The 27,966-nt window shown below is 40.8% G+C and overlaps 1 protein-coding gene across 9 annotated transcripts in view; it reads right to left on the bottom strand.

Annotated features, from left to right (window-relative positions):
• CNKSR2 (connector enhancer of kinase suppressor of Ras 2) overlaps positions 1-23,701 on the bottom strand; it is a 219,597-nt gene extending 195,896 nt beyond the window's left edge. For all 9 annotated transcript variants that reach the window (XM_048066777.2, XM_066980934.1, XM_048066773.2 and 6 more), the window contains exon 1: positions 23,296-23,701. In XM_048066777.2, coding sequence (XP_047922734.1) covers positions 23,296-23,359 — 64 coding nt within the window. In that variant the 5' untranslated portion in view covers positions 23,360-23,701. The remainder of the gene's footprint in view (positions 1-23,295) is intronic.
• Positions 23,702-27,966: the final 4,265 nt, after the last annotated feature.

The raw sequence follows: 27,966 nt of genomic DNA on the forward strand, positions 1-27,966 counted from the left end.
GAGTCATCAGCGAAGGCTCCTAGACCCCTACTTGTATGGAGCCATCCAGAAGGCAACACAAGACAAAGTGATGCTCTTGCACATTTTGCTTAGATGTACTTGCAACCAGCCTGGCACGAAGCCACATGGGATGTATGGCAAACTAAACCCAAGAACATGTTTAAAGAGACTGCAGTTCCACATGCTCTGATATATTGTTGCCATAGCTTATTAAATAAGGAGTTTTGTCACTGAATGCATTCTGACCTTGGTTTTCTTTGAGTGATCTTCATCCTTTCCTCTGCAACATCCCCAGCAGGCAGAATTAAATACTTGTATCAGTCAATATGGGATAAAGTGTCTCAGTTGTGGATATCCCTGCCCATTTCCCCAAAATATCACCAAGAGGTAAATGCTGTTTAAATGCTTCCTGTGTTAGCTATATGTAGCCAGTGGTAGTACACTTCTAGGTCTTGTTGAGTATCTCCTGCCCATTAAAGCATTGTTCACTTATTACTGAAAAGTACTAGAAAGGGTACTTAGTATAAAATACCTAGTATTGTGCTAATAAATGATCAAGACCTAATCTAAAGCTGGAAAAAAAAGTACAAAAAAATAATCGGAATTTTCACCCTGCAGAGTTTAAAAGAACTTGTTATATGCCCTGGGGTTTTGTTTGCTTGTTTGTTTTACTGCATGAGATCCCTTATTCCATATTTACTCTTAAAAGCATACCTGAAATATAGGTTAGATGACATTTCAAGTAATCATAAAAGCTGAATAAATTAATAGCCTTTTGATCATAGAAATTCTGTCTAACTTCGCATGCCTTCCTCCTTGTCACTAAAGAGTAAAGGAAACAATTGTCCCTGTTACCTGCCCCAGAATTCTCTGGTCTCATTAAAAATAAACTTTCTGAGCCTCAGTGGGACTTAAAGAGAGGCACTTTTGAGAGACAGAGGACACATTTATTTCCAAGTACCTGTTCTAAGGTATCAAGTGTGCCATTTTGAACATTGTTTCCAAATGCCAAGTAGTCTGTTGGACACGTGTCTATCAGCTATATTCTGATCTTGCACTGGCACCCTCATGCTTACATATTATTTCAGCCTCCTATAATAATTCCTTAACACTCTTCAGTTCTTTCAGGATCTTTTTGCTAACTTGAACTATTTCATAAATAACAGGCCTTTTAATAATAAAGCATGCACAAAGTTAAGCACTGGTAGGCAGGGACTGGAAAAATCTCATATCTATAAAGGTACAGTGCCATTCTGCTTCTCATGACAGGTTCTGCACTGCTAAAGAGCTGGTTCTCTGCATAATGGCCAGTTTCATGACTGTAATACAGAGAAAAGTGGAAAAGGGAAGTGGCTTCTGAAGCTTTAATATCTTCACATTAAAATTCAGGCAAACCGCTGTTATATTTTTGAAAAGAAAAATAACAGCATGACAACTTAGGACAAGCCAGTTTCTCAGGCAGCACTTCTCAGTTGAGAGTTATGGGCAGAAGGCAGTTCCCTTCACTGGAGTGGTTCTGCACAACACACTGCCCCAGCACCTCATCTGGCAGCCAGATGATTCAACTCCCTGAAGACCATGGCCTTCTGCCCAGCTGTCCAGGCTCCTTCACCTGAAGGTACAGCATCCCCACCTGCAGCCCACTCCCCCAGGAGCAGAAGTACTAGGAGCTTTGCACAGCAGCAAGAATTTAGCTGGCAACTCCTGAGCACCAGTGAGGCAACCCTTAACAAATGAAAATCTCTCACATGACTCAAAATACCCTGCCATAATACTCTGCCGGGAAGGCCACGTGGACAACCTGCGATTACAGAACGATAAGAAAATCTTAACCATGGGCAAGATTTTGGTGAGAACACTAGCCACCATCTTCAGCAGATGGGAAGGGAAATCTTGTTAGAATTCTCAATAGGACAATCTGTCTTACCACCAAGCTAGAGGCTGCATAAAGACCAGGTATTTTTTGCCTGTATCAAAACAACTCTCGTTTCTTCTTTTCCCAGTGCCACCACCAGCAAAAATTTTCCTCAGCACATCTGCTATGTTACCAGCCCAACCTTCTCCCTCTCTTCCTCATCTCCTCCTTATTCTCTTTGCAGCTACACAGTAAATGGGAAAAACAATATTATTCTAGGAGCCATTTTTCACTCTCCTCCTTCCCCTTGCATGAGCCAAGGTCAGAGTCTCCTGCAGCACACCACTTTCATAAGTGGCAAGAGCCACAGAGCAGACTGACAAGACCCTTGAGAATTTAGCTGCTGCAAAAGAGCTGCTGTTAACATCAGTGAAGCCACCTGGAGAGTGTGTTACTACTTCCACCTTACTGCTGCTACCTAGAAAATCTGTGACTAGCAGCAGAGGTTTCAAAGTCATCCTCCAAGAATCAGGCTGGCAATATCGTGGTGCCCCAGCTCCAGACAGAAACCAACGTTTCTTTTACACAGATATACACATATATACAAATTCAACCTTTGAGCAGCCTGCAGGGATCCTCCCTCTGCATCAGGAGGAGAGCTGCATCTCCATCATTTGCAAAGAGATTTTATTATGACCTGTTCACATCATAAGCCAGTCCTTGGCAGTCGAGCCACGCTTTGACTTCCAAGCGTTCAACAGGAGATCCTGTTAATGAAACTCTTTTAACCAACACTGTTCAGGTAGAGAGCAATTCCTTAACATGTGTCCCACAAAGGCTGAGCACCGCATTAGTGTTGGGCTCATCTTCTCTGACACAACTTGACACTTCAGTCATATGTTAAGCTCTGAAGCATCTGTTCCATAATAAACTGTTACACTCTTGCCAAGAACCTAAGCACTGCCTTTTGGATGAGTATTGCTAAGTTGCAAGCCATAATTTAATACTCATCTGACATTGATGGTGACCCAATGTTTAATGGAGCTTAATGCTCTTCTGATGCCACTGATTAAATTATTGCTCAGTAGTCCAGTTTCATAATCTACAATTTGCAAGGAAGCAAGACAGATACACAGAAACTGTCTCCTCTCACATCAGTGAAGCAGCTCACTGGCAGGGAAAGGTCCCCTAATTGAAGTTATAGGTAAGTACACTACAGTGTATCATTCGTCAATACAGAATTTTGTTTAGATGCTTGAACCCAATTATATAATTATGAAAAAGCAAAACAGGAGTTATTCCCAAGTGCAAGGGGAAAATATGGGTAAAAGCCTTGACCCAGCATGTGCAATGACTTCATAACATCCTGAGCACTGTCCAGGAAATTCAGTGCTCTGGCCAACAGGAGTTTCTATTCATTTTCCCCCCACTAGGTTGTTTAACAGTTTGGTCCCTGCTTAGACACAGCTGTGCAAACAATCTCTCAGTGTTTGGCCCGATGCTATTGAAATCCATCCCAAAACGTCTCTCCCTTCCTTTTTGCACATAGGATGAAGAAGGCTAATTTGGACACAGGATTATAGGCTTTCACTAGTCAAACTTAAATCTGTAGATACTAACATTTTTGAAAGAATTGTACAAAGTAAACTAGCAGGTTTAAATTTATACTTAAGACAGCTGGTAGCAGCAGTGCTTTCTAAACCATCTCAAGAAGGCCTACACCCATCTTGAGGGGGGAAAAAAAGCACCCTGAATGTCCAAACTTTTAAAAACAAATAAAAGATATCAAAGAAAAACAATAAGAAAGTAACTATTTAAAAACTTTTTTTTTTTATTAGAACAACTAGAACAAATTTCTGAATGCACAGACATAAAAAACAGAAATTGCTTTTCTTAGCTTCTGAGAAAGTCAGCCTTTCATCCCAGAAAAAACAGATGAACGGTGTCAGTATAAAAGTACTTTTGCAGACTATTCATTATTATACTATTTTCACAGCTATTGGCAACCCAGAAACATACCACAATCAGTAGAGTAACTAAGGACTAACTACACTTCAGTTGAATGCTAGATACTATCAAGAATGCAATATTTACACTGTGAAAATAGAAAAGTCAAATTCAGAAAATCCCCAGAGTAAGATTTCCAAGGTATACGTATCTGAGCTACACTGTAGTTCACAAATATGGGCCTCATTTCTGAGACTGTGCATGATTTTAGCTTCAAGCATGTAAATACTACAGATATTAGAGCAGCTCGCTCTAGTGCTTCATGTATGTGTGAGTTTGCACATCTGCTAGGCAATGAAGCTCTAATTCTACTGGAAAGCTGCAGAGTTACTTATGTCCATTCTCCTGTCAGTAGGCAGAGACTAAATAGTTTAATTGATATTATGGAAACCTCAAACCTAAGCATGCACTATACAGTGTCTCTCAGAAGTTAAAGTAATTACATTAGAGTAATGTGAAAATGTCAAAAACTGTCACCATTTGGAGATTTAAAAAAAAAAGAAAAGCTTTTCCTTTATACACATGGTATTACCTAGCACAATATATATGAACATGTTCCAAAATTAATTCTAACAGAGCTTTATATAACCACAAGGCCTAAAGACCTATTGATGTCTTTCATTACTTTGGTATTTATCCAGAAATTCTTTAATGTTGGTAGAATAACTCAGTTCCCATTATTTCTGAATTTCATGATTTTCCCATGTTATACGTTAGGGGAAAACAAACAAACAAAAAAAACAACAACAAACAACATCAGCTAGTGTTTTGAACATGCAATAGCTGGTAATTAAATTTCAAGGAGTTAATCTCTGCACAGAACTTCAAGATTTAACATGCTACCCACAGGAAGAAGCTTTCCAGCCCAAGTCCTACAGTGAATTTTCAACAGGCAAAGAGGGTCCCAGATATCTACCCATGAGATGCTTGTAGTATCTGAAAGGTTTCTGAGACCTTTAGATACTTTGCCAAGAACAAATATGTTTTTTAGGATTCTAAAATATTTTTTTTAAGAAAAAAATGTTTAGAAATATTTTTAGGATTTTAGGAGGCACATACTATCATTCTCTTTTTCAATAAAATTTTGTTTTGGAGTGGAGAGTCCCCTACACTCTATTTAGTTCTAGCTGGCCTTTTTTATTTGTGTCTTACTCTTCAATTTTTCCTCCCCCAGTGCCTAGCACCAAGGTTGCACTTCAGCTAGGCCTGCAGAAGCTGTTTTTTTCTTCGCTGTACAAAAGAAGCTAAGCTCCAGCATGGAGCAGAAGATTTTCTTCTGCAAACAAAACTCTCATCATTCAGCATCTTCTAAATGCTAACAGAAAAATTTACTCCATCAGCATGCAGGAAAAACAAAATAAGGTATTGTTTTTCCTGGTCAGGTTCCCACAGTTACCTCTCAAAGAAAACTTCACCCTTCAGCATTTGTAGGAAGCGAAAGTCTATTTTCCTGCATCTCTGTTTTTCCCAGGACCTGTAAAAGCAGCACTCACCCCCTGGGGTCCACTGCCTTTCTCCACAGGCGGCTGAGGCAAGGAGAAAGAAGTGTCTCAAATCGGTCCCAACTTCATCAGTGCAAGGGAGACCAACAGCCCTCATAAAAGCACAAAAGTCACCACTCTCTCATCCTTAATTCCCCCGCGCTAACTGCTGCTGTTTCCAGACAACACCTTCCCCACCCATGTCTTGCAGACTGGGTGCTTGGGGCCCTTCACCATGCTGCTTCCAGCTGGGGAAGACTTCAGTGGGGCTGTCCCCAAGTTGTACCCAGCACCTGAGCTTCCCTATGCTTCCACCAGGCTGGGGGAGAAGCTGCAAGCATCCATGTCGCCCTTCTTCTGGCTTTCGCTCAATATTTCATCCGAAGCATGTGTACCACAGGTACAAAGTTGTTGGTGTGCTCATTATTGGCAATGCTGGCAGAAATCCCCAGAGCTTGAGATTGCTGTGAAGACTTCTCCCACAACAGCCTGAAGCAGGTCTTCGTAATTTAGCAGCTCTTTGCAATAGCACATGGAAGGCTACAGGTTGACAAGCAAAGTTTCACTAATATTTTCCATTCAGAGTTCCCCAGAATATGCCATTGAATCTGAGTGTTTTCTTTGAATACTTTACACATTTTGTATTTTTAGAATATAGTGACACAAAAATTATTTTGATTAGATGCCCATTTTGTGCAAGGGATTAGATCTCTATCTAAGAAAAAAAGGTCCTGCAATTACAGACCCCCGATGACATTAGCTATTTTATTGTTATTTGGATTTTCTTTGTGTATCTGGCTGAAAACACAAGCAAAGGCTGTGTTTCAGTATTTTGAGGAGGTCTAAGGCTGATAAATCTTCCTTAAATTTATAATTGAGAGATCTTGTTCAAGGCAGTCAACAGTCTACTCCAAACAGCTTTTTAAGTCTCTAACTACCACCAGGGAAGAAAAAGCAATTCAACAAACGTGCAGCTCTTATAGAGCCAACGTTGTATCATACTTACAGTATTTAATGAAATAGCAGACCTTTAGAAAATGAGAAATCATTAATTTCAGTCGTGAGTAAAATTATTCACCTTTGCACTAAACACTAAAAATGCCTAAACATTTAGAGGTGGTAAGTGGATCTTCCAGACTTTTGCTTGACATTTAGGATTATTTTATTGCTACTTTGAGATTTTAAGGGTTTAAAAATATTATTTCATGGAGAAGAAAATGTAGCTTGCTTGGGCCAGTAATCCAAACATTTGAAATTGCAGCAGTCCAAGTAAAACAGTTAAATGGCAGGGGTTTTTTTTCCCCACTTAATTACAATTATTTTAAACAAGCTTTGCACTAGTGACTACTGCTAATAAGAAAAGACATGGTGATTAAACGTTTCATGTCCTTTAATAGCTAATCTTAAGTGCTAATGAGTATTCAAAACATGACAAAAACATCAATTGTTACAAAAGTTCCTTGCTACACTGTAAAGCAACTAATGCACTTGACTTTTTTTTTTTGTTTTGCTGGCGTCAGAAGCAGAGCCTTACAGGGCTGGTAGCTGAAGTTCAGGCCACATGGCATTACTCATTACATGACAGCCGCGTAGGACTTCACAGGCACTTCCTTCAGCCTGCCTGCCCACAGAGGCGGCTTTCTGACCTCCCTCTGCTCCTCACAGCCCATACTTCAGTCCACAGGCAGCTGCCAATTTAACAAATCTAATTAAAAAGACAATATTAGCCCCCCCCTTGCCTTCTACAGATAACCCAACCCAAGAGAGATTTCTTTGTTAGCGTGAGTTTACCACGCCACACGCTTTTTCTAGACTCAGGCCTCTCTCACAAGCCAGGTAATGTCACCTCCGGTGAGCACATGAATAACGCATTAATGCCGCAGGAAGGCACAGGGCTAATGTAAGAGATGCCTCAGACCGCAGAGCCGCCAGCATTAGCCTGCTGCACATCTGCTAACTGCCCACACAAGCCAATGCACGACCATGCTGCCATGGGCCACAACAAGAGTCAGGAAAGACCTTCTACCAAGAGCATGGCAAAATGCCATAAGCATTTTTCATAATGTGTTACCATTACCAAAAATATATATGGTGCATAGTATATTTAATACACATTACATTAATTACTTCTTTTTTCTCTTATTTTTATGTTAGAGTGGGTTGGCTTCTTTTCCTTGACATTTTAGTATCATTTCTTTTATGTAAACTTTAAAACAGAAGAGGCTTAGTCTCCGGCTGTAAGATGATGGCATTTTAATTTTTTTTTCTTGAGAATGTCAGTAAATACCCTTGAAAACAATCCTTTAAAAGCCATCACAAATTCTGGTGAAAATAAAACCTAGAGTTTACACAAATGTTAACATTTGCTATGCTTTTATTAATAATGAGTATTCTTCAGGACCCCAACTGACATTTTGAACTTGTTTTAGCACAGATTCACCAAACGATCTATTTACCTTATCTGTAGAGCACTGTTAAAAATCTTTGCAGTCCTATTATGACCTGACTCATAATTCATAACTTACTGTGCAATATGCACTGAAACCCCATCTGCCCTTGTAACAAATGGAAAGCAAATCCAGCTCCTATCCACAGCAACACAGCGTATTAGTACTTTTGTCAAAGCACTGATATTTCTCAGAAAGCTTCAAGAAGCTTCTGATATAGATCTTGATGGTGCATTTGTTTAGTTTTCTTCAGCACAAATTTATTTTGTAGCATCTTGCTTATCACTGTAAAAATGATAAGCATTGTACTATATCAAAGTGGACCTATAGTTTATAGCAGACAGGAGTTTTACACCAAAGGGTTTTCTATTGCTCAAAAATCATTTAATCAGACAATCTATATAAAACAAAAGCTTGCATTACTCTTCTTTGTCCTTTTCATACATTTCCTCTCCCTTTCCATGTATGACAAGTTAGGCTCCAAGGGCTTATGTTCTACAGAGCCTAAGACAACTGGCCTCCATCCAGTTGGTTTCTTACACCAAGCGTCTCCCAGAATACCACACTATGAATTACAAACTCTCTCCCATTCTATGTTCAGTCAGAAGAATAACACGGAAGCAGATGGAAAACTGTGATGGCTTCTACTGTTTGGCCACAAGCATGCACAATTATCATTTGGCTGCTAGATGTCTCCCTCCAAATAACCTGGGCCCCTATTCACTTCACCTCGTCTGTTGTGCCATTCACGCTGTGGTGTCCTTGGTGCAAAGGGACTCTCTACTCAGGTATGAAAGTGTCTACTCAAGCCTCTCCTCAGCCCTTCCTTGTAGGAAGGTGAGGGGATGTTGCATTGGGTAGTTGACTTTCATTTTTAAAACTGCAGGATTTGCAAGAAGAATCCAGCTGACTTGGTCAACCGGATCAGCAGCAATAAACTACATAGAAATCTCATTTGTGAAATTTTTAGCAATGAATAATGCCTTTTTTCCCTTTTTCACCATTCTACAGAATCTGCACCAACATTACCATCAAAGAATTTGTCAAGGGACTGCTTGACATCTGGAACAAAAGGTAATGGAGTTGTTAATCCTCAGACTATCCCAGAGCTTTTGGCACAGGGAAAAGATAGGAGGAAAAGCAGGATACATTTGATTTGTTTAGTAGGTGGCTCCATCTCTATAGCAATCCAGCTCTCCAGCTGGGTACAGTTCCTCAGGCCTCCAGATCTCAGATCAGGAGTGACAGGTGGTGTGGAAGCCTTCAAATCCCACATGTGCACGCTCAGATCTGTACAGAAGACAAAGCACTGCAACAAGACCACTGGAAAAATATACAAGTCTTCACATAATTTGAAGGGTACCAACCAAAACTAAGTGCCTAAGTACAGACAATTCCACCTCTTCACTACCACAAGGCATTTTTTCTGTCTGACAGCTTTTAAAAAGGTTGCTAGCAAAGGCATACCATGTGTTGTAATGATTTTTTAATTTAAAACACATTCCCAAGCCTAATGTATCAAACTAAACGTCCCTCAACTTAGTCTTGCCATAATGTTGAGGCATTTATACATGGTGAACAAATTGTATCTTATGGTGCTAAACAAGACCAAACATGCTCTCTGTATTAATGATTAACAAATCTTTGTATTTTCAAATACATAAAATGCCTTAATGCCTTATTATTTCTAAGTTATAGAAGTCCAAGACAGTGCTGTTCTACAAAACCAACACCAGCAAGAAATGAATCTGTCAAAGAGCAAATGCTTTCTGCCTACCAAACAGGATATATAGAGAGCAATATAATGGAGTGGTTTTAATTAGCTGGGCATATAAAGCTGTTACAAGACAAATTTCTTTCATTAAAAAAAAAAGCCAGTCAGTTAGAAATGCTTCAGTGCACTTAAAGTAGAGATCACACAATGCATTTAACCTCCTCCCTCCCCTGTAATGAGGAGGACCCGGAGGACCTGCAGTACAGTGGGTGATGAGCAGCCTCTTTACCTGCCACTGAAACACTGCTAATACCAAAGAAATGCAAACAATGCAGAGGGTAAAGCAGCACATGGGAAAAAATGAAAAAAAAAAGTGGTATAACGAACCATTTTCTCTGATTTGGTTGAGATAGGCAGTTGAGATAATGGTTTCTTACAAAAGGCAGCGTAGGATTTTTAAGGCTTTCCAGTATTGAATACTTAAGTTTTATGTGTTAGCCAAAAACATTTAAAAAAAATAAAAATGGTGCATCTAAGACCTGGATACCCACAGCAATATGCTGTTACTTTGCATAATGGCTACTTAATTTCAGCACCATATACTAGAGGTTTGGTTCCTTGGTAAGCATACCTATATTACTAAATAGATAACATTTTCTCCATTACCTGATTTTGTTTTCCTTTTATTAATCTACATGAAATATTTGCCCATTAGAGCAGGCAGTTCTCTCTTCCATGGTTCCATCCATTTCATACCATGTCTCCCAAAGCAAACATTAAAAAAAAAACAAAACCTGCATGTATAAATTAAAAGTTATGAACATAACTTAAAACATGAAAAATTAATTTAACATAAAGGCAAAATGATTGAGAACATGTGCTCTGTGCCCTTTTTTTCCTCCTCTACACTTAAATTACTCCACTTTCTCTGTCATACAATGTCCCAATGTACCATTACCACTTTCTCCCTTCTTTGGGTTAGAAGCGCACTCACAAAGAAGGGCTACACCAGCTCCCCTTCTCCCACAGGTGTCAGGGAATACATCAGAAACACAACTGCCCAGATTATGAGCAGAGGAGTTACTTTGTCTTGACCCATGGAAAGATTCATGCACTTAAAGAGAGAAATTAAATGCCTGAATTTAAAACTGCAGTCATCAAAAAACACTAACTCTTATGACTGCATATTTTCAGCTGATCGAATTAGCATGGAGACAGATCCATCCTTGTCTCCAGATCCTGTTCCAGCCAATGCCACTTTTGATGATAACCTGTGCACCAGCACCACGTGTACTCACACACCATGATGCTCACATGCCATAGAGCTCAAGATATTTAAGAGCATGGGGAACCTTATGCTTCAAACCCCTGTTCTCAGGAATATGAAATGATGCTAAATAAAATGAAAAACAAAATATGAAGCATCCCAAAAGCAAAGCTAGGAATCCATGACTCCCCCTTGCAGCTAAACAGGGACTCACTGGACAGCAGTTTCTTATTTTAATGTGGTCTAGTGAACAAAGATTACAAGATGCTGTATGAATGTTGGATTGTTCCCCTTCAGTTCAAAACAAGTCATTGTTGTGGGATGGGAAATCGTGGTTTCTAAAAAGACAAACATCCCTTCTTGCTTGTTTCATTAAGCTGGCAAAAGAAAATTTAATTCAAATTAAGAAAACTCATATTCAGACAGATCCATTGGAGAAAAACAATTGATATTTATGTGCTGTTGTCACTTTGTGCTCATTACAGAGGCTAATATTTTGCAAGACACATCTTTTAAACCCTACTAAGCTTATTATTTACTATCTCCCGACAAGCATGACTTCATTTCAAGAGCTGGCACGCATCCCATTGTAAGAATCTAATCTTTAATACATATCCTAATTACATATGCACATTTAATGCTAAAAACAAAAGCCAAAATTCAAAACAAAATAAAAAAATAAACATTCATTTGATTAAACAAGGCAATTGGATTAGAGAGCACAGAGCAAACTTAAATAAAGTCACATATGCCACAGCAAAAAATGCATTCAAAGAAGAAGGGAAAAAATGGTTAAAAAAAGCAGGCAAATAACTCTTTATAGTTGGCCTTATCTAACCCCTCTGAACTCCTATCTAGTTTACTTCCCATATGCTATATGATAATAACTTTACAGGCAGCACATTTAAGTAACCATCAGAACAATTGACTTGAATGAACTTTTCATGAGATTTGATTACACGAAAGAAGTATGTATTCTTCTAGATGATCCACATGTATTTATTTCTCTCAACACTGAAGGCTGATTTTTAATTGATTTGTGCTGTTTCAGAGGGACACAAAAATCCTAAAATAGTTAACAGTATAAACAGAAACAAATGACCTCTTCAGATCTGAATACCTAATCATAACACTTATAGGCTCTTTCTATATATTTATTCATTTTTAGATTACTGTAATCTAGAAGCCATTTTCGTTCAGGAAATACAGCCTATGACATTGTACATTACTGAAATATTTTGAACTTAAAAACTTTGAGCCACAAATTTATGAACTACCTTAATACTTCCAAAGATTCCTTCCATCTATTAAAAGAGAAGTAAATTAGATAGATTTGTAATTTTACAAACAATTTTATTACTGATTTTAACTAAATCCTGATGCATTAATCTCTCCCTTCAGAGGCCACAGTCTCATTTTAATTCTTTCTTGAGGTAAATTTTGATTTTTTAATCAATCTGTAAGAAGCTGTAAGAAACTGCTTCCAGTATTTTAGCACAACAAAAGAGAGGGTACAAGCTTAGGATTTACAGTTTTAATTCTTAGGATAAATAGAACTGTCTGCTTTTAAGTCAATTACCTTGTAAAAGATAGACCACATTACTGATCCTATACAAAGTGAAGAAATATAATGAAATGACAAGACAACATTACAATTCCTAGCTGTTATTTAATTCTGCCTGTTAGTTGAATTAATTTCATATATGTGCAATTGAAGAGTTATGAGCATGTTCATCTTTCCTTTGGATCTACAATGTCACATCTCTCACCACAGCCTGTGATATACTATCAACTGAAAACGAAACATTTTCTAAGGTGTGGTTCTTTTATTTTTTTTCTTAAGTGACTGGGCAGAATTTTATTTTATTTTTTTATTCTGCTTTACCTTCTTTTCAGTTAGAAGGCAAGCCCTCAGTTAATTTTTGTTTGTTTGTTTTGAAGGAACTCCACTCAGTGAAGTTATATTTTCAGTTATTCTATTACACAAACAGCACTCGCACTCATAAACAGGAGTTTGCACTGACCTGCATTGATGAAAATTATTCAGGACAAAGTATCTTGCAAACTCAAGTCCCTGTTCCACAACCCCTTGCATTCAGATGCCCAGGCAGCCACCTAGAGTGCACCACCACACCTTCCTTCAGAAGGCATCATTTTAGGAACACAGATAAAATCCCATGATCAGATAACAGCACCAGAGGTAGTAACTAATTGTCCAGTCTGTTCAGGTTTACTCATCCATGTCTCATTAGCACTGGTTACCTCCTGTTCATAACTGAATAGTTCAGTGTGACCTAGAGGGATCTGAAGAACAATAGGCTACGATGAAGGAGATAAAGTAAACTATGTCCAAATAAGCGACTGAAAAGGGGTTTATTGACCAAAAGAGAACAAGCAAAAAAAATCAGTGAGCTCCCTCTAAACTTTGAAAACTTTCAGTTACTGAAAAGAAACTACCTTTAGCTTTCCACAACAAATTGTATCTTTTATTCATCTACTGAATAGTACATGGGATATATTTTTGCAGAAAAGTGATTTTGTTTTTCCCAAGGCCTTGGATGGCTGAGCTTGTAAAACCACTTTCAAGTGTTGACATTCCCATTAAGGAAACAGATAGTGCACCTTCATTAGCTTTACTATGACTCTTCAGATGTCTTCTTCAAGTCAAGATAGTTATCAGGACACCAAATCCATTATTTACAATGAAACAAATCAAAACAAAAAAACTAAGAAACACTAATCAGGGATACAGAAGTTTAATGATGCACCATTTTGCTTTCTTCAGCTGCTGACGGTAGCCTCATAACACACACAGACATTCAAATGCTATGCTAGCAATGTAATTTGCTAGAGTAGATATTTAAAACAATACTTTGAAGGCTATGAAGTAAACAGCCCTATCAAAAAAAAAGAAAAACCCACTCTTTTTTTTTTTTTGCCTCTTAAAGAGCACTGTCATACACCTAACTCTCTTATTTTTCTGATGATAAATGGTACTTCTTCCTTCAAACATTCAGATTGACACTTATATGGAAATTTCTTATGTGCAATGATTATTCTTCCAGGCTGAACCTTTCTCAAATCCACATACAGAGCATGACAAATTTTTCACACTACATTGTGCTCTTGGACTCAATTATAAGGGCTCCAGAAATAGGCTTCTGACCACAGACTGCATTAAACAGCTAAGATCCATATGGTTTAAAACATACAATGAAATAATGGCTAAAGTAATGAAAATTACATCTAATTTAAAGCCCAGTATCCAGCAGTGAAATTACTGACCACAGATATTTTCAAGAGGACTTATGGGACACAACACTCAACACTATACTAAAAGACATAAAGAGAAATTTAAGAAACAATAAGCCTCTACATTTGAGGTTAAACTAACAGTAAGACCACAATATTTGAAAAAAGGCAATAAGCACCTCTCTGAAAAGCAGTAATGACCACTTCATCACAGGGCACTTACAGAGAGTTTTGGAAACAAGTACAAGCAGACTACAAAAATAAAAACACCCTAGCGTTTTTATTTTATTTTTTTATTTATTTTATTTTTAAGATTAGATTGGCTCTAATAAAACAAACTCTACCAAAAAGAGTCATACTTGATCTCTACAGAGAAATGTAGACAAAGATATTACAGTTCTGTCCATGACAATAAAAGAACACTAAACAAGTCAGCTAGAAGTCAGCCAGTGTTGTATGCTCAGGAAGGTAATTTTTGATATTTCATCCCACAATTCAGTTATGCTTTAATAAGACAAAAACAAGAAGAAAATTGCTATTTTTTGTTTGTTTTTTTAAGAAGGTTTACACATGCAGGACAAAAGTATATTCACCATAGTCGATCATATACAATATAAGTTAGATTTTTTCTGAGAGCAAGTTCTACATTACATTCAACAGGTCATTCCACTACAGTTTCCTGAAAAGCTGAAACAAAACAAGGACAAGAATTGCATTGAGCCTTGCAGATCTTACAACATCTAGTCAAAATATCACCTGTGTGAAAGCCCAGCAAAACCACAACGCGATTAAAGAAAGTAAGGATGACACAGCTCAGTCATGGATACCAGTGAGGGGGATCCAGTTACAAAGATTTCAATTATTAAAATGGAATTTAATTAGGGCTCTAGACTTAAATACCCCACTATAATGAAGAATGACAGTGGACCTTCAGGAACCACTCCTGGTCAAGACTTCAGGTTCAAATCTCACTAAAAAAACACTAAGCACTCTTGGCACCCCCAGGAATGGTTTCAGCCTTGACTCAGAGGAAAGAATGCCATCTAGTGAATTACTCAACATAGAAATGTCCCGCCTATATTTACCTGGCCTCATTATGCAGAGGAAGATTTTCTTTACCTTCCTACTGACATGAAGTTTATCAGGAGAGAAGGGAAAGATAAAAAGAAGGGAGGACAGAGAAGAAGAGTCTATTTTAAAATAGGGCATTTATAGCTGTAGCTATTGGCAACTGGTGGATCTGGCCAAACTAAAAATAAATTCTACAGTTTAACAAAAGGAGTTATAAACTTCTACAGGACCAAAAACCATCCTCCGGGGGAAGCAAGAGGTGACCTAGCCAGCTCCGCAGCAGCAGCATGTACTTCCTGCTCTACAGAAGAGGGCCAAGGAGTCCCTGCTCGTGTTCATCCTTAGCTCCCACCCAACACTTCTCCAGATCATTTTGGCCAGCTCAGACAGGATGATTTTGTCCCACTGGAGGTACTAGCCCAGGTGGCATAGGCATTTCACATAGGCAGTGTCACCCAGCAGCCAGGTCTGTACCTTTTTAAAAGAACGGAAAAAATATATGTTTTTGGCCATTTCTGGAATTCATAAGAGCCTGCTGGCTTGATATCTAAAGTGATATGAACATGGCTCACATGCTTGAACAGCTCAGCTGTACATCCACTGACTACCCACACAGCGCACACTGCCACTTTTAACATACTGGCTTCACCAGATGAAAGTACAGTGTCCCCATGTGTTAGAGTCCAAACGCCAGTAAAATCCTAGCAGAGGAGTCTCCACAGCATTAGCAATCTAAAGTTCATCATTACCAAGAGGAAGACCCTGTTCCACTTAAATCAGTGGATGTTTGATGCTGATGCAAGTCTTAAACTGTTTATAAAAAAAAAGCACTTGAACCTTTAATTTAAAGGCTCAGTTCATTCTCATCAAGTTTTTGCCCTCTTTTTCACACAATAGAAAAGGTATAATACAGAAGAACAGCACTTTGCACCCCACTATATTAAAATAATACACTTCAGTTGAATATAGTTTAATTACAGCTTACTCTGGTACATGCATATATTAATTAACAGTTTACTTGGAAATTCCTACCATATGGCACTGTAGCAGATGTTAATCATGTAAGGCCAAACACTTCGAAATTACTGTTTTAGGCACTTCATCTGAGGTATCAAGTGCCCTAAATTTCTACTTTAAAAAAAAAAAAAGCCAAATACCCTAAAAGATCACATCCACAGCTATTTTCTCAGAGATGACATTATTTGGCAGATAGGCAGAACAAAAAAAAAAAAAAAACACTAGATTTTCAAGCCTCTAGTGCTTTAAAATGACTTGAGAGATCCCTGCACTGGAAACATAAAGGAGAAAAAAAAAAGTCACTTCATCTACCTGTTATCTTCTATCACTTCTAACCCCCATGTACAATGAGGGAGAAATGTATGTATGAATGATGCTCATCCTGGGTGCCACAGATTGATGGAGCTGTGTCTTCCAACACTTCACTTGCAGGAATACTGTCAGAAGCAGCAGATGCTTGCTCCAGGAGAGGAGGTTATCTTAAATTTAAGAGCAAGCGTCCTGCTATGTCCAACTGTCCCACAATAAGAAATTAAATACCCTGCTCAGTGCTGCAAGGACGTTCATACGGCAGTTCATTTCCTCTGTATTTTGTCTATAACACGGGTCAAATATTAGCCCCCCCGACCCCAATTTTTCTTCTTGAGAAATACAGCTGAACTCCATCTCCATACTTCTTCACCTTTTTAGAGAAAAGTAGATGCATTTGAAAAGCTGGAAGACTAGAATGAAGAAAATATGGTATTCATAGTTTCACAACACAGACCTTCCAGAATTTGAATTGTTCAGTAATATATATGGGAGTCCGTACTCAACAGCATTTGTTTTGATAACCATTCAGCTTCTAAACTGAATGTTTAAATGTTTCTTTAAACGAATTATTTAAGCAATAAGTGTGACAGTAGTACAAATTTGTTTTATTTGGATCAAGGAATCTAAAGCTATCCTGCTAAGGGTGCTTGCTGCAGATGACCACCATTCCGGTTATCCTATGATTTAATTAGGAAATACTAACCTCTTGAAAAAGAAACAGAAGACACATAGAATGGGAGCCTGAGGAAAAGGCTTCTTCTTTCTCCTAGTAGCATACCCCTGAATGCAAGCCTATACACGAAGAATTTTCTCAGGAAACAGCTTTGCCCTATTCCTTTGGAAATCAGTAACAAATACTACTACCTGACTCTGAGAAATGCAGTACAATCAAATGCTGCAGTAACTTTACTGAGGTTAAATGTTTAGCTGACCCTTTGCAGGATCAGTCGGGAAGAACAGATCCTTTGCCAGTCTGGGTTTTAGAAAAGAAAACTGCCTCTTTCATTATTATCAGAGCACTAGAAGACTACTTCCAATGATTCTAAAAATACGTATGTATACATATTTCAAAACTCTCATTTGAGAAATGATCTGGTTTATATCACTGCTTTGCTTGACAGCCTTTAACCAGAAAAGGCATTTGTAAATTGCTTGGTTTAATACAGCAACATGCAAATAAATCTGAATAAGATCAGAATACAGAACTTCAGTGAACTGTTGGAAGAAAAAAACACTTGAGAAAACATATTGTGAGGCCATATTTAAACTAACAGATGTTTCAGAAACAGAACAATATGTTCAAACAAAATAAAGGTGTAAAGGGGCAGTGTTGAAAGAGCTTCCCAACTAGCACATTAATTTTGGCAACGAGTGAGATCACCTCATCTAGGAAAGCTCCCTTCTGAGATATCATTAATTTAGAAATGGATGTTCTTGTTATGCTTAAAATTTGGCTGTGTGAATTATTTGCGGAGCGGCTGCTTATGTAACGTTGCCTTTGCTATGGCAACACCAGGGCTGTTAGGCATTGTCACACAGGAGTTTCAATTTCAGTTTTATTTTCTGTTGATAAACAATGACAAGAGAGGTTTTCTAATCACAAACCAGAATACTCTAAAACATATCGCTGTAACTGATGTGGTAGCCATTGATGCTATTAAAATTCCTAATATCATAAGGGCAAGTAAGAAGTAAAAGATTCACAGAAAAAAAAAAAAGCTAGAGAGGTATCTTTCAGTGGTGCTTTCACTGCAGTTTTAACACTGGGGTCCTTAAAACTAAAGTTTGGAAAAGTACAGTTTAACCCTTGACAGAAACAATCAGTCTTTTTAAAAACTCCCCTCTCCACAAAGGCCTTATCTTACTGAAATTATTATTACTTTCTTATGAACAGAGTAACTACATGTAAATTAACAAGTTCAGGAGTCCATCAAAACTAAGCTCCAACTATGGCACTACTTCATATTATTCTAGAGCTTTTCCACAGCTTTTCTTGCTAGGCTTTACAGTGAAATTCATGGCTACATTTCATAGCATCACTTCAAAGCTAATGGAGTACTATATGTACCTTCTGATACAGCAGAATTTCAGTTTGCTTTTCTTGGAAGGAAAAAAAAAGTTTTAATGCTGACGAAATGTAAAACACCTGATCTATTCTACATATGGCAATAAGCAATGACTATTCAAGCTTATGACTCTTCTGCAGCTCATCAGTCATCTACCACAACCCTCACAGTGAACTAAAGTTTCAGAATGCAAGTATTTTTCATACTCTTAATTTTTCAGCTTTCGTTTCCCTGATACAACTCTACAATTTTCGTATTACTTCTAATATTTGCATTTGCTATCAAAAACAACATGAAGGGAAGTAGCATATAACAGAACCTTTAACTCGATAAACCAATGAAAATGAAGATAAAATTGAAAGCCCAAAATGAGGGCCCATAACTATGGGCAAGCACACCACCTCTCTACCATAAGGCAGATGCTCATAGACCTTTGTGGTACCACAGTCCATCCCACACTACAGAAAAAGCTCTCTCCTAACCTCTGCCCGTAACAGTCTTCTTCAGAAAAAACTAAGGAAAAAAAAAAAAAAGAGCTTTTAAAGTAGGCCTGACAGCAACCCTGGATACAGTGGTCATTTTTATCATTTATAAAGCTTAAATCCATTTTCTAGACCCCAGTGCTGTGAAAGGTTATGTGCCTTCACTGATCAGCTTCCCTGTTGCTACCTAATAGTTCAGAGACTGCAACAGGACCTGGGTATTGCCACAGAAGTCCTAGGGCTGTGCACACAGAAAGAGGAATAAAAGGGTCCCCACAGCAACACTTTTTTTGTTGTTGTTGTTTTTTATTAAGTGTTAGAGTCCTGTTTCAGAGCATTTCCACAAACTCTTGCATTTTCTTGAAGAACATGTAATTCCCATTACACCAACTGGTCAGCAGCCCACGACAACTCCAGGCAAACACACACTGCTGAAAATGGACGTGAACCTTTGTACATGAAGAGCAGACAGAAACTCAGTTCTTAAGTCCATGTAATGTTTCATCATCCAAATGGGGGACTTCTGCACTCCACTTTCACTTCGCTAACACATTCACGCCACTCTCTCCCCAGTCCTCCTAAAGATTTACATTCTTCTCAGTGCTGATAAAGTAGACTTCACATAGGTAAATAGGCCAAATTCTTTAGCATTAAGAGCCTTTAGAGCACCTCCTTGCCTCAGATTTCAGCTTCTTCAGTATGACTACCATTACAACAGTTGTTGTGTGAGCTATATGAGCTTAGTATAAGCTCTATGAGCCATCATTCAACAAACAAAAAATAAATATTTAAGCTTTGTTAGATAAGGTAATTTTGACTTTTCCAGATGGATTGGCTTTTTGAACAGATTCTGCCATTGCAAGAACAGTGTTGAATTAAAACTAGAATGTTGTTAGAAGCTGCTAGCCCTTATCGAACTACAGCCATTATAAATAGCCTCAAACAAAAGAAGCAAAATTACAAGACCCAGTTAAAAACCTCCTGATGGTTGGGAAGTAATCGCATGTCTTGCCTTTGAGTTTCCTCAGAGCCTTAGCAATCCAAAGCATATCTGACACGTTCCCTTCACAACTCAGTGAAAGCCATGACGTTCAACGGTGCTCGCCTATGCAGCTTGTCAACGTCTTGCAACGCTGGAGTGGAAGCAACATATGTCCTCAAAAGGAGAGGCAGAGGAGTTGATTGACAAAGCTGCAGCTCACTGATCCATGCAGGGCCTTTATAATTAGTACTAAATATATGGAAAAGCAAAATAATGCACATCTTGAATCAACTTAAATATTAATTTTACCCTCCACGTACAATATGCCATCCTGTGGGAGCGATGAGCTAATTCATCTGCTCTTTTTCCAGCTCTATGACAGTTAATGCAGCATCAGTGGGTTCACCTCAAAAATATACAGAAACTCGCCTGCTAACAGAAGCTCCATTTGTTTTGCCATTTTCAGTTGTGAAGTTTTAACTAGTTAACACCAACTAGCTCACATACTTAATCCACAGCTTCTATCATACACGTTTTCATAGGTTAAAATTGAGATAGTTGCTTACTTGCACACATAACCAACTCCATGCCCAACTCCACCTACGAGCAGAGCAACAGTCCAAAGAGCAGTAACGGATTCAGAAAACAACTGTGGATACTAAGGAATTAAAAAATGAGAGCACACTGGGGAGGCTGTATCTATTCAGAGAACATCCACCGTCTTGAGCTGACTCCCCATCCAGCCATCGGGCCGGGAGCTCAGCACTTTTATGTAACGCCTCAGGGTTGGAGTACTTTCCCTGTCTTCGTTTCTCACATCTTCGGTATCAGTTCTGATGCTTTATCACTGCTCTGAACAAAATGCCACTGATGTAATGGCTGTTTTTTTTCCCGAAATAAAGAATTCCAGACAGGGAATTCATTGCAAATGTTCAGGTCATACCAGCAAGACCATCACAAAAGCACTGAGAGCAATAAAATCTAAAGTGTTTCATTTCCCCTCGCTTTCAGATAACTGTAAACAATGTTAAACAGTAGGATTTTCCTTTTGCAGGAAGGATTGTGCTTTGAACACTGAAATCTGTTTTGAAGAATGCTCTTTAAAGAGCTGCTTTTAGCAGGCATATTACATAAAGGGGCACTTATTTAAAGAAAGAGGTTAAAACCAAGTTCAGCATTTATAATTCCATAAAATAACCCCAGTAACTCAGCAAAATATCCTCGTGTCTTGAAGCTGAATGTAATTTATGCAGACCAGAATTGACTGCCATTAATGCAAACCACTAACGCACTCACCCCAAAGTTCTCAAGAGAAAGATATATCCATTCACACTTCACGCATTTACCTGTCTTGGATACCTCTTCAAATTACAAACGTAAATAAGCTATTTTTGAGACTTTCTGAAACGTAATTTGTTGGAGATGATGTGTTTAAAGAGGTAGAAGAACCTCTTTTCACCTGGATTTCAGCAACAACGTTCTGCAAAACTTCAGATGATAACTGAGGAAAACGAAGTTGCTGCAGCCCTTACCCACTACAGTCCTTCCCCCAAACTTTGGGAGGTGTTGCCCACCAGGCAGAACAGGACCTGCACACAGCTGCCGGTCTTACTCATTTCTAGGCTCAGTTTCTGAAATTGCATCACCAGCCAAAGGCAGGTGGTTTATCTCTATGCACGTCATTCTAGATGAAGTTTCATCTGCCATTCAGAATACAAAATAAAGAAATGAAAGCTTGAAGCAAGATATATTTGCTTGCTCAGTAAGAATGAAAGTACTTCAGAGAAACAAATGAGCATTTGCACCAAACTAAACAGATTAAACATTTAAAAGCAAGCTTCGTAATCCAAACTGTAGGTGTGATTGCAATAACTTTTTTTTTTTTTTGGTAAACTTCACTTAATTATTTTTAAAAACAGACCTACAGCTCTATGCATTATTTAAGGACTTTTAACCACAAACCTTCCTCCAGCCCCACAAAATTTTAATATTGGATTTTGTTTACTCAGCCTCTTGTTTTTAAATAACTGATTTTTATATTGATGCAATGTAGAAACAGAGCATGTAATGCACTTCACCTGTCATTTATGAAAAGCATTTGATGTGTTACTGCATTTTGCAAACACTTCAGAAGTGTATCTGCAAATTCATTATTTTTCGTGTGTGTTCACAAAATATGGGGGAGGTATCTCAGACATTGATTTGAAAAAACTCCTACGCAGTCTTTTTTTAGAAGGAAAAATGTTGGAAGTTAAATGGCTGTAATAAAACAGTTTGAAGTTGAAAGGGGCTCGCTTTTAATGCTGATCATCTGTAGCTCCTTCATTTTTTTTTTTATTGATGTTTGCTAATTTCTTCGAATATGAAGCATCGCATTATTCTGTTTTTATAACTCTGTGGATTAGAACACTTCAGAAAGAGCAGAACTATGTGCGTTACTTAACATAATTATAACTCAACAGCTATAAATGCCAGGATGGAATAACTGAAAACATATGCTATGTGCCTGAAATTTTAAGGATGGTGAAACTGTCACATTAGTAGCACGCAGCATGTTATAAAGAACTCCCACAATGTAGCAGTTGTTCAAAAGTTGTACCCATCCGGTCATTCTATCTTTATAAAAAGATATATAATACTAGATGGCGATTTATCCAAAACACAGCTGTGGACTAAGTTGAATGTAAAAATGAGAAGGGAAAAAAAGAAAAAAAAGAAAACCCTTTTAAATTACAGTTTCAAAGCAGCGTACTCAGAATGCCAGAAAAGCATTTCCAGAAAGCCCGAGTTTTATTCTCCAGAGACTTTATTTGGGGCGAGAGAGGGGAGGACAGGTGAGGGAGCGGGAGAAGGCAGAGGAGCAGTCCCAGCCCGACGAAGGCAGCCCGGGGCACCCAGGTCAGCGTCAACCGGGCATCGCTGGGCGCCGACCCCCGGCCCCGGGCACCCCGACCCCGGCCGTGCCCGGGTGCCCTCCGCCGGAGGCAAGGCGCAGCCGGCCCGGACCCCCCCGGTAGCACCGCCGGCCGCCGCCGCCGTATCCCACCCCCCCCCCCCAACCCCACGGACGAGGTTAAACTTTTACATCTGGGGAGCCGTTTCGCACCGCTCCCGGCGGGGATGCTCGCGGGGCTCGCCCCCTGTCGCTGCGGCCCCTTCCCCACGCCCGGGGGCGGAGGGGGGCGCGCTGCCCCCACACCCCAAGGCAGCCCCCTCCCCAAAACCGCGGGGGGAGCCGGCGGGGCCGGGAGGCGGGACCCCGGTGCGGGGGAAGCCGCGGAGCCCCCCGCACCTGCGGGGATAGGGGGAAGGGGGGGGACGCCGGGGGGCAGCGCCGCTCACCTTTCATCCAGTCGACGACCTGGCTCGGCGACCACTTGCTGACGGGCTCCATAATGAGGGCCATGGGGGGCTTCGGCGGCGCGGGGCTCGGGCGGCCGCCGCTCTCCGGGCGAGGGGTGAGGCTGTGCGGGGCGCCGGGACCGCGCTGCCCGGAGCCGGGGCTCCCCCCGGAGGAGAAGGATGAGGAGGAGGAGGATGAAGAAAGCCGCTAAATCCCCGCTTGCCTCCGCTCCGCTCCGCTCGCTCGCCGCCTCTGTGCCTCTCTGGGGATTTCAGTTCATGTTGCCGGCTCGGCGGCAGGGGGAGGAGGAGGAGGAGGAGGAGGAGGAGGAGGAAGGGGAGGAGGCGGCAGCAGCAGCAGCACGCTCCGACGCCTCCCGCCCCCGTGGACCCGCGGGCGGCGGCGGCGGCAGCTCCCGGCCCGGCTCGGCACGGCCCGGCCCCGCCGAGGGGTCGCTCCCCGGCGAGCGGGGGGCTGCGGCTCTGCGGCTCTGTCCGCGCCGGTGTCTTTTTCTCCTCCTGGCGGAAATGACGAGGCGGCTCCTGCCACCCGAAAATATCTCCCAGCGCGATGGCAAGCGGCACCCGACGGCCGCCCGGGGCGGGGGAGCGGGGCGGGGAGGCCGGGATGACTCGCAAGGTGCGGGGGGGAGGGGGGGCGGCAGCGCCGAGCACCTGCTGCAGGACGGCCGTGATGCTCTTTGGGGGTTATTTATTTATTTTTCCTCTTGAAAAAAGCATCTCCGCGTGGGTGGTGAAGGTTTTTTTTTTTTTTTTTCTATCCACATATATGTCTTATTTATTTATTTATTTTTTTAGGAAAGCCCGGCTATTGAATGCCTGTGATGGCCCCGCTGGCGGGTGGGTGCGGATGATGGGGGGGGGGGGGGGGCGGGGGGGCGGGGGGGCTGCCCGGGGAGGAGAAAGAGGAGGAGAGGTCCTAACTTCGCCTGCCTCGCCCCCAGGGTGAGGTAATGGGGGCTGCTCAGCCCGCAGCAGCGGCCCCTGAGGTGCAGCACCGAGGGGTGGTGGCTGCAGGTGCGAAAAACCCAGCCGCGGTGCCTGGGAGCCTCAGAGCTGCCTTCTCCTCCTTGTGTCCCACCCCAGAGGCTGTGTCGTCCCGGAGAAGCGAGGGCTTGGCCTGCGCCCCCCCAGAGGGGCAGTTCCCACAGCCCCCGTGCCACAGCGCCTGGCTGTAGGAATCGCTCCCAAGCACAGGGGCATTCCTCCTAGGATGGCCGTGGGTGCTTCTCAGGCACCCTTTCCAGGAGCCTCTGCTCCCAGAACTCCAGGAGGAGCATTAACACCGCCAAAGGGTATTCTTGTGGCTTGGTCAGTGCAGAGCTCTGCCTGCATTTGCATTCCCCCTGCTTCTCCTGCCGAGGCGACAGCCATCGAGATGTCCCCTCTGCCGGCGTCGGCTGCAGAATGCCAGCTGCTGACGCTGACATTTAATATCCGTACGTGGGGAAAAATGAGGATTCCCTCAGCCCTGAAGCAATGGCAAAGGCATCCCTCCGCATAGCATGGGCAGCGACACGAGCTCTCTCGTTTCATTAGGTGGGACTGAAGCAGCAGGGCTGGCAACCTCCCCCTGGAGACACAGGAAGGGGCTCCCTAACATCACCTTTAGCAGCATTATTTACACATTAAAGACTGCATTTACAGTTGAGAAGAAAGTTCCTTCTACTGAGAAGTGAGGCTTTGACAGTATAACTTTCCTCAGATTTGGCCCTAGCCGTGTGTCCCTTGGGTCATACCCCTGCCAGCACACTGACATGGCAGTCTGCTTCTAAGGTTTCATTACCCAAAGCCACTGAAACAATAAACTTCTCCTGCAAATTAGGGCTGACTTTTTTTCCTTATGAAAGGTTTGAAAGGTATGCAGGTCCTTGCATACTGGGTTATTGTTGTTGAAAGAGCGTGTCATAATTTTAATTAGAAACCTGTGTTTTGAAAGGTTTAGAAATGAATACCCAAGATCAGACTGAAACCTGGCATATAATTTATAACACCATTGTGCAATTCTCATTGTAATGAAAAGTTCTTTATGGGTGAGGAGAGAGGAAGTAAGTTCTCAGTGCATGTGTACCAGATCCTATACTTCATAATTACAGAATGCATAATGATCCCTACAGATTGGCAGAGTAATCTGGAGCTAGAGCTGTTTTTTTCAGTAAAGCATCTGTGACCCAATACTGTACCAGTGGTCAGCACCTATTACTTTAAATCCCCTCTGTAGTTGTTCTAGTAAATTATGGAACAGTAAAAGGGAGCTTACTCCCCCACTTCAGTACATAGAGGATGTGTAGAGCACAGGCTCTAATTACCTTTATAGTTCTTTTCATTGAGCATAGAAATCTCATAAGTACTGGGGTAAATCCTGCTTTTACTCGGGCAAACGTTCTTGTTTCAGTCTCACTGAAGACCATTGGCTTGACCACGGAGAGGAGGATTTGGCTCAGCATGAGTGATGATAAAATTATCCAGCCGTAGTGTTTAACTCGATGACCTATTACTGCAATGAATTCTATAGTCAGGACATGTGCTACATAAAAGTATTTTTTTTTAATTTGCTCTAAATTTATTGCTGCCTGATTTTATTATTGCTCTCTCTTTCTAGGGTAAGAAGTCCAAAGGAGAGTTGAATGACTTTTCACGTTGACCTTCTTAAACTAAAGTATCTCAGCCAATGATCCTTAACCCAAGTCTTTTAGCTGTTTTAATTTTTTATTTTAGTGGCCCTCACCTTGCAGTCACACCTGCATGAGTCAGGCCTTTTATGTAAAGCATATGGGGCATGCTTCTGCACAGATGCTGAACTGCAGAATTGTCCTAACTCATCTTTTATAATTACTCTGGTCCACATAGTGCATTAAAAAGGACTGTTTTTGTTGTCATTGTTGTTGTTGTTTTAATCTAGATATATGTGTCTTTATTAGGTAACTTAATTTAATATGTAGTAAATGTAGAAGTAGACACAGTAAAAATCAATAATCAAATAAAAATAAAAATAATGAGTTTACGATTGAAGTACAAGCCTGAACCTGGGTGTATGGACTATATATATCTGCTTAGATGTCATTTCTCTGAATGTCCTTGGGCATGGATGGACAGCCCCAGCAGGTAAGTTTGGGCACACACACATCCTGGATCATCACCTCAGCTCACAAGCTCACAGGAGAAGGTGTTGCCTTTTTGTTATGGTACACTGCCAAAAACACAACTCCCTAGAGTTTGCCCAGCAAACATAGCTGCTATGGCAATACAGACTGTAAATAATATCAGTTAATAGACCAAATATGTCAAATAATATATTTTTGTTCCTATTTAATCAATAGGGCAACTCAGCCTGAATAAAGGTGACAAAATTAGATCTGAGCTCTAACACTGGCATAGTAAGTGGCATTTGTTTTATTTGGAAGAAGACAGACTCAACAGTGGCTACAAGCAATGTATATAAGCATAACTGTGGATTCCTCAGAAATTTCATGGATTTTCTGCTAGCATCTCTAGAAATCATACAAGATGCTTAGCAATGACAAGTTGAAATCCTACCCTGAAGTTAGGGAAAAGAATTCATCTTTCAAAAGATTGTATCTGATGCTGGATGTAAAAACAGGTTCTTCTAGAGGGAGGAAGATGAAAACAAGTGGCAGGTAACCTAACGACAACTAAAGCTGAGATCTAATAAACTCACTCAAATTAAAACAAACAAGCAAACAGAAAAAAAAAAAAGGCTAATACTTTCTTTAAGTTAAGAAAGCTCTTTTGTGTTTTGATAAGAAAAAAAATCCTGTTTTTTACAAGATACACATTTTGGGAAGCTTTTTTTTCTACTTGATAAGAATTGAACTCTTCCATTAGTATTAGCTTATGCTGCAAATATCTGGCCTGGATGCTGTACCCACATCACTAGAGAGTAGCAAGTTGCTATTCTCCTTGAATATGGGCACCAGGTTTGTCCTGTAGCTGGTAGGACTGCCTTCTGTCATCTTTTCCCAAATCCTTTTGTCTTCAGAATGCTGTCTGGGCAGACCCCAACATGTGCAAGATTTGCTGTTCCTGCCAGGGCAGATATCTCCCAAGGAAAATTTGGAATGACAGGGAGTAGGGGAAATAACAAATGGCCTTCATACCAGGATCTACAGGTAAATAGAGGAGGAAGAGGAGGAGGAAGGTCCAGGTGCAGAAAGGTAATAAGCTTCTGAAAAAGGAGGACTGTAGAAGCAGGGCAGATTAGGAAATTTTAGAGGAACAAGAGGTCTCAGATGTAGTTGGAGACCCAAGCCAGCTCACAGGGCTGCCCGCTGGGCTCTGTGGATGCAGGTAGGCAGGTGACAGTGTGGTGGGAGAGGGGCCCTGGGTGTGAGACCTGGAGGATGGTGCAGCTCTGGGGCCATGTGAATGTGAAGAGACAATGGGGTCTGGAAGAGAAGGGGGACTTCAGGGCACCTGGGGTGGGGGCTGCAGGAAGAAACCCACCACTGGCTGTGGTAAGTCCCTCTCCGGAGGCTGAGGATGCAGGCAGGGCTTAGCGAAACCCCTTAACAAACCCTTTCACTCAGTGCTAGAGGAGCATGGAGGCATGAAGGCAGCATGGAGTCCCATCTCTGGGTCAATCGGAGCTGTAGGGGCTGCCTGGGGCCTGCATCCCCCACCCCTGCAGGC

This window comes from Anser cygnoides, chromosome 1 (genome assembly GCF_040182565.1).
Source record: "Anser cygnoides isolate HZ-2024a breed goose chromosome 1, Taihu_goose_T2T_genome, whole genome shotgun sequence".
Taxonomy (NCBI): Eukaryota; Metazoa; Chordata; class Aves; order Anseriformes; family Anatidae; genus Anser; species Anser cygnoides.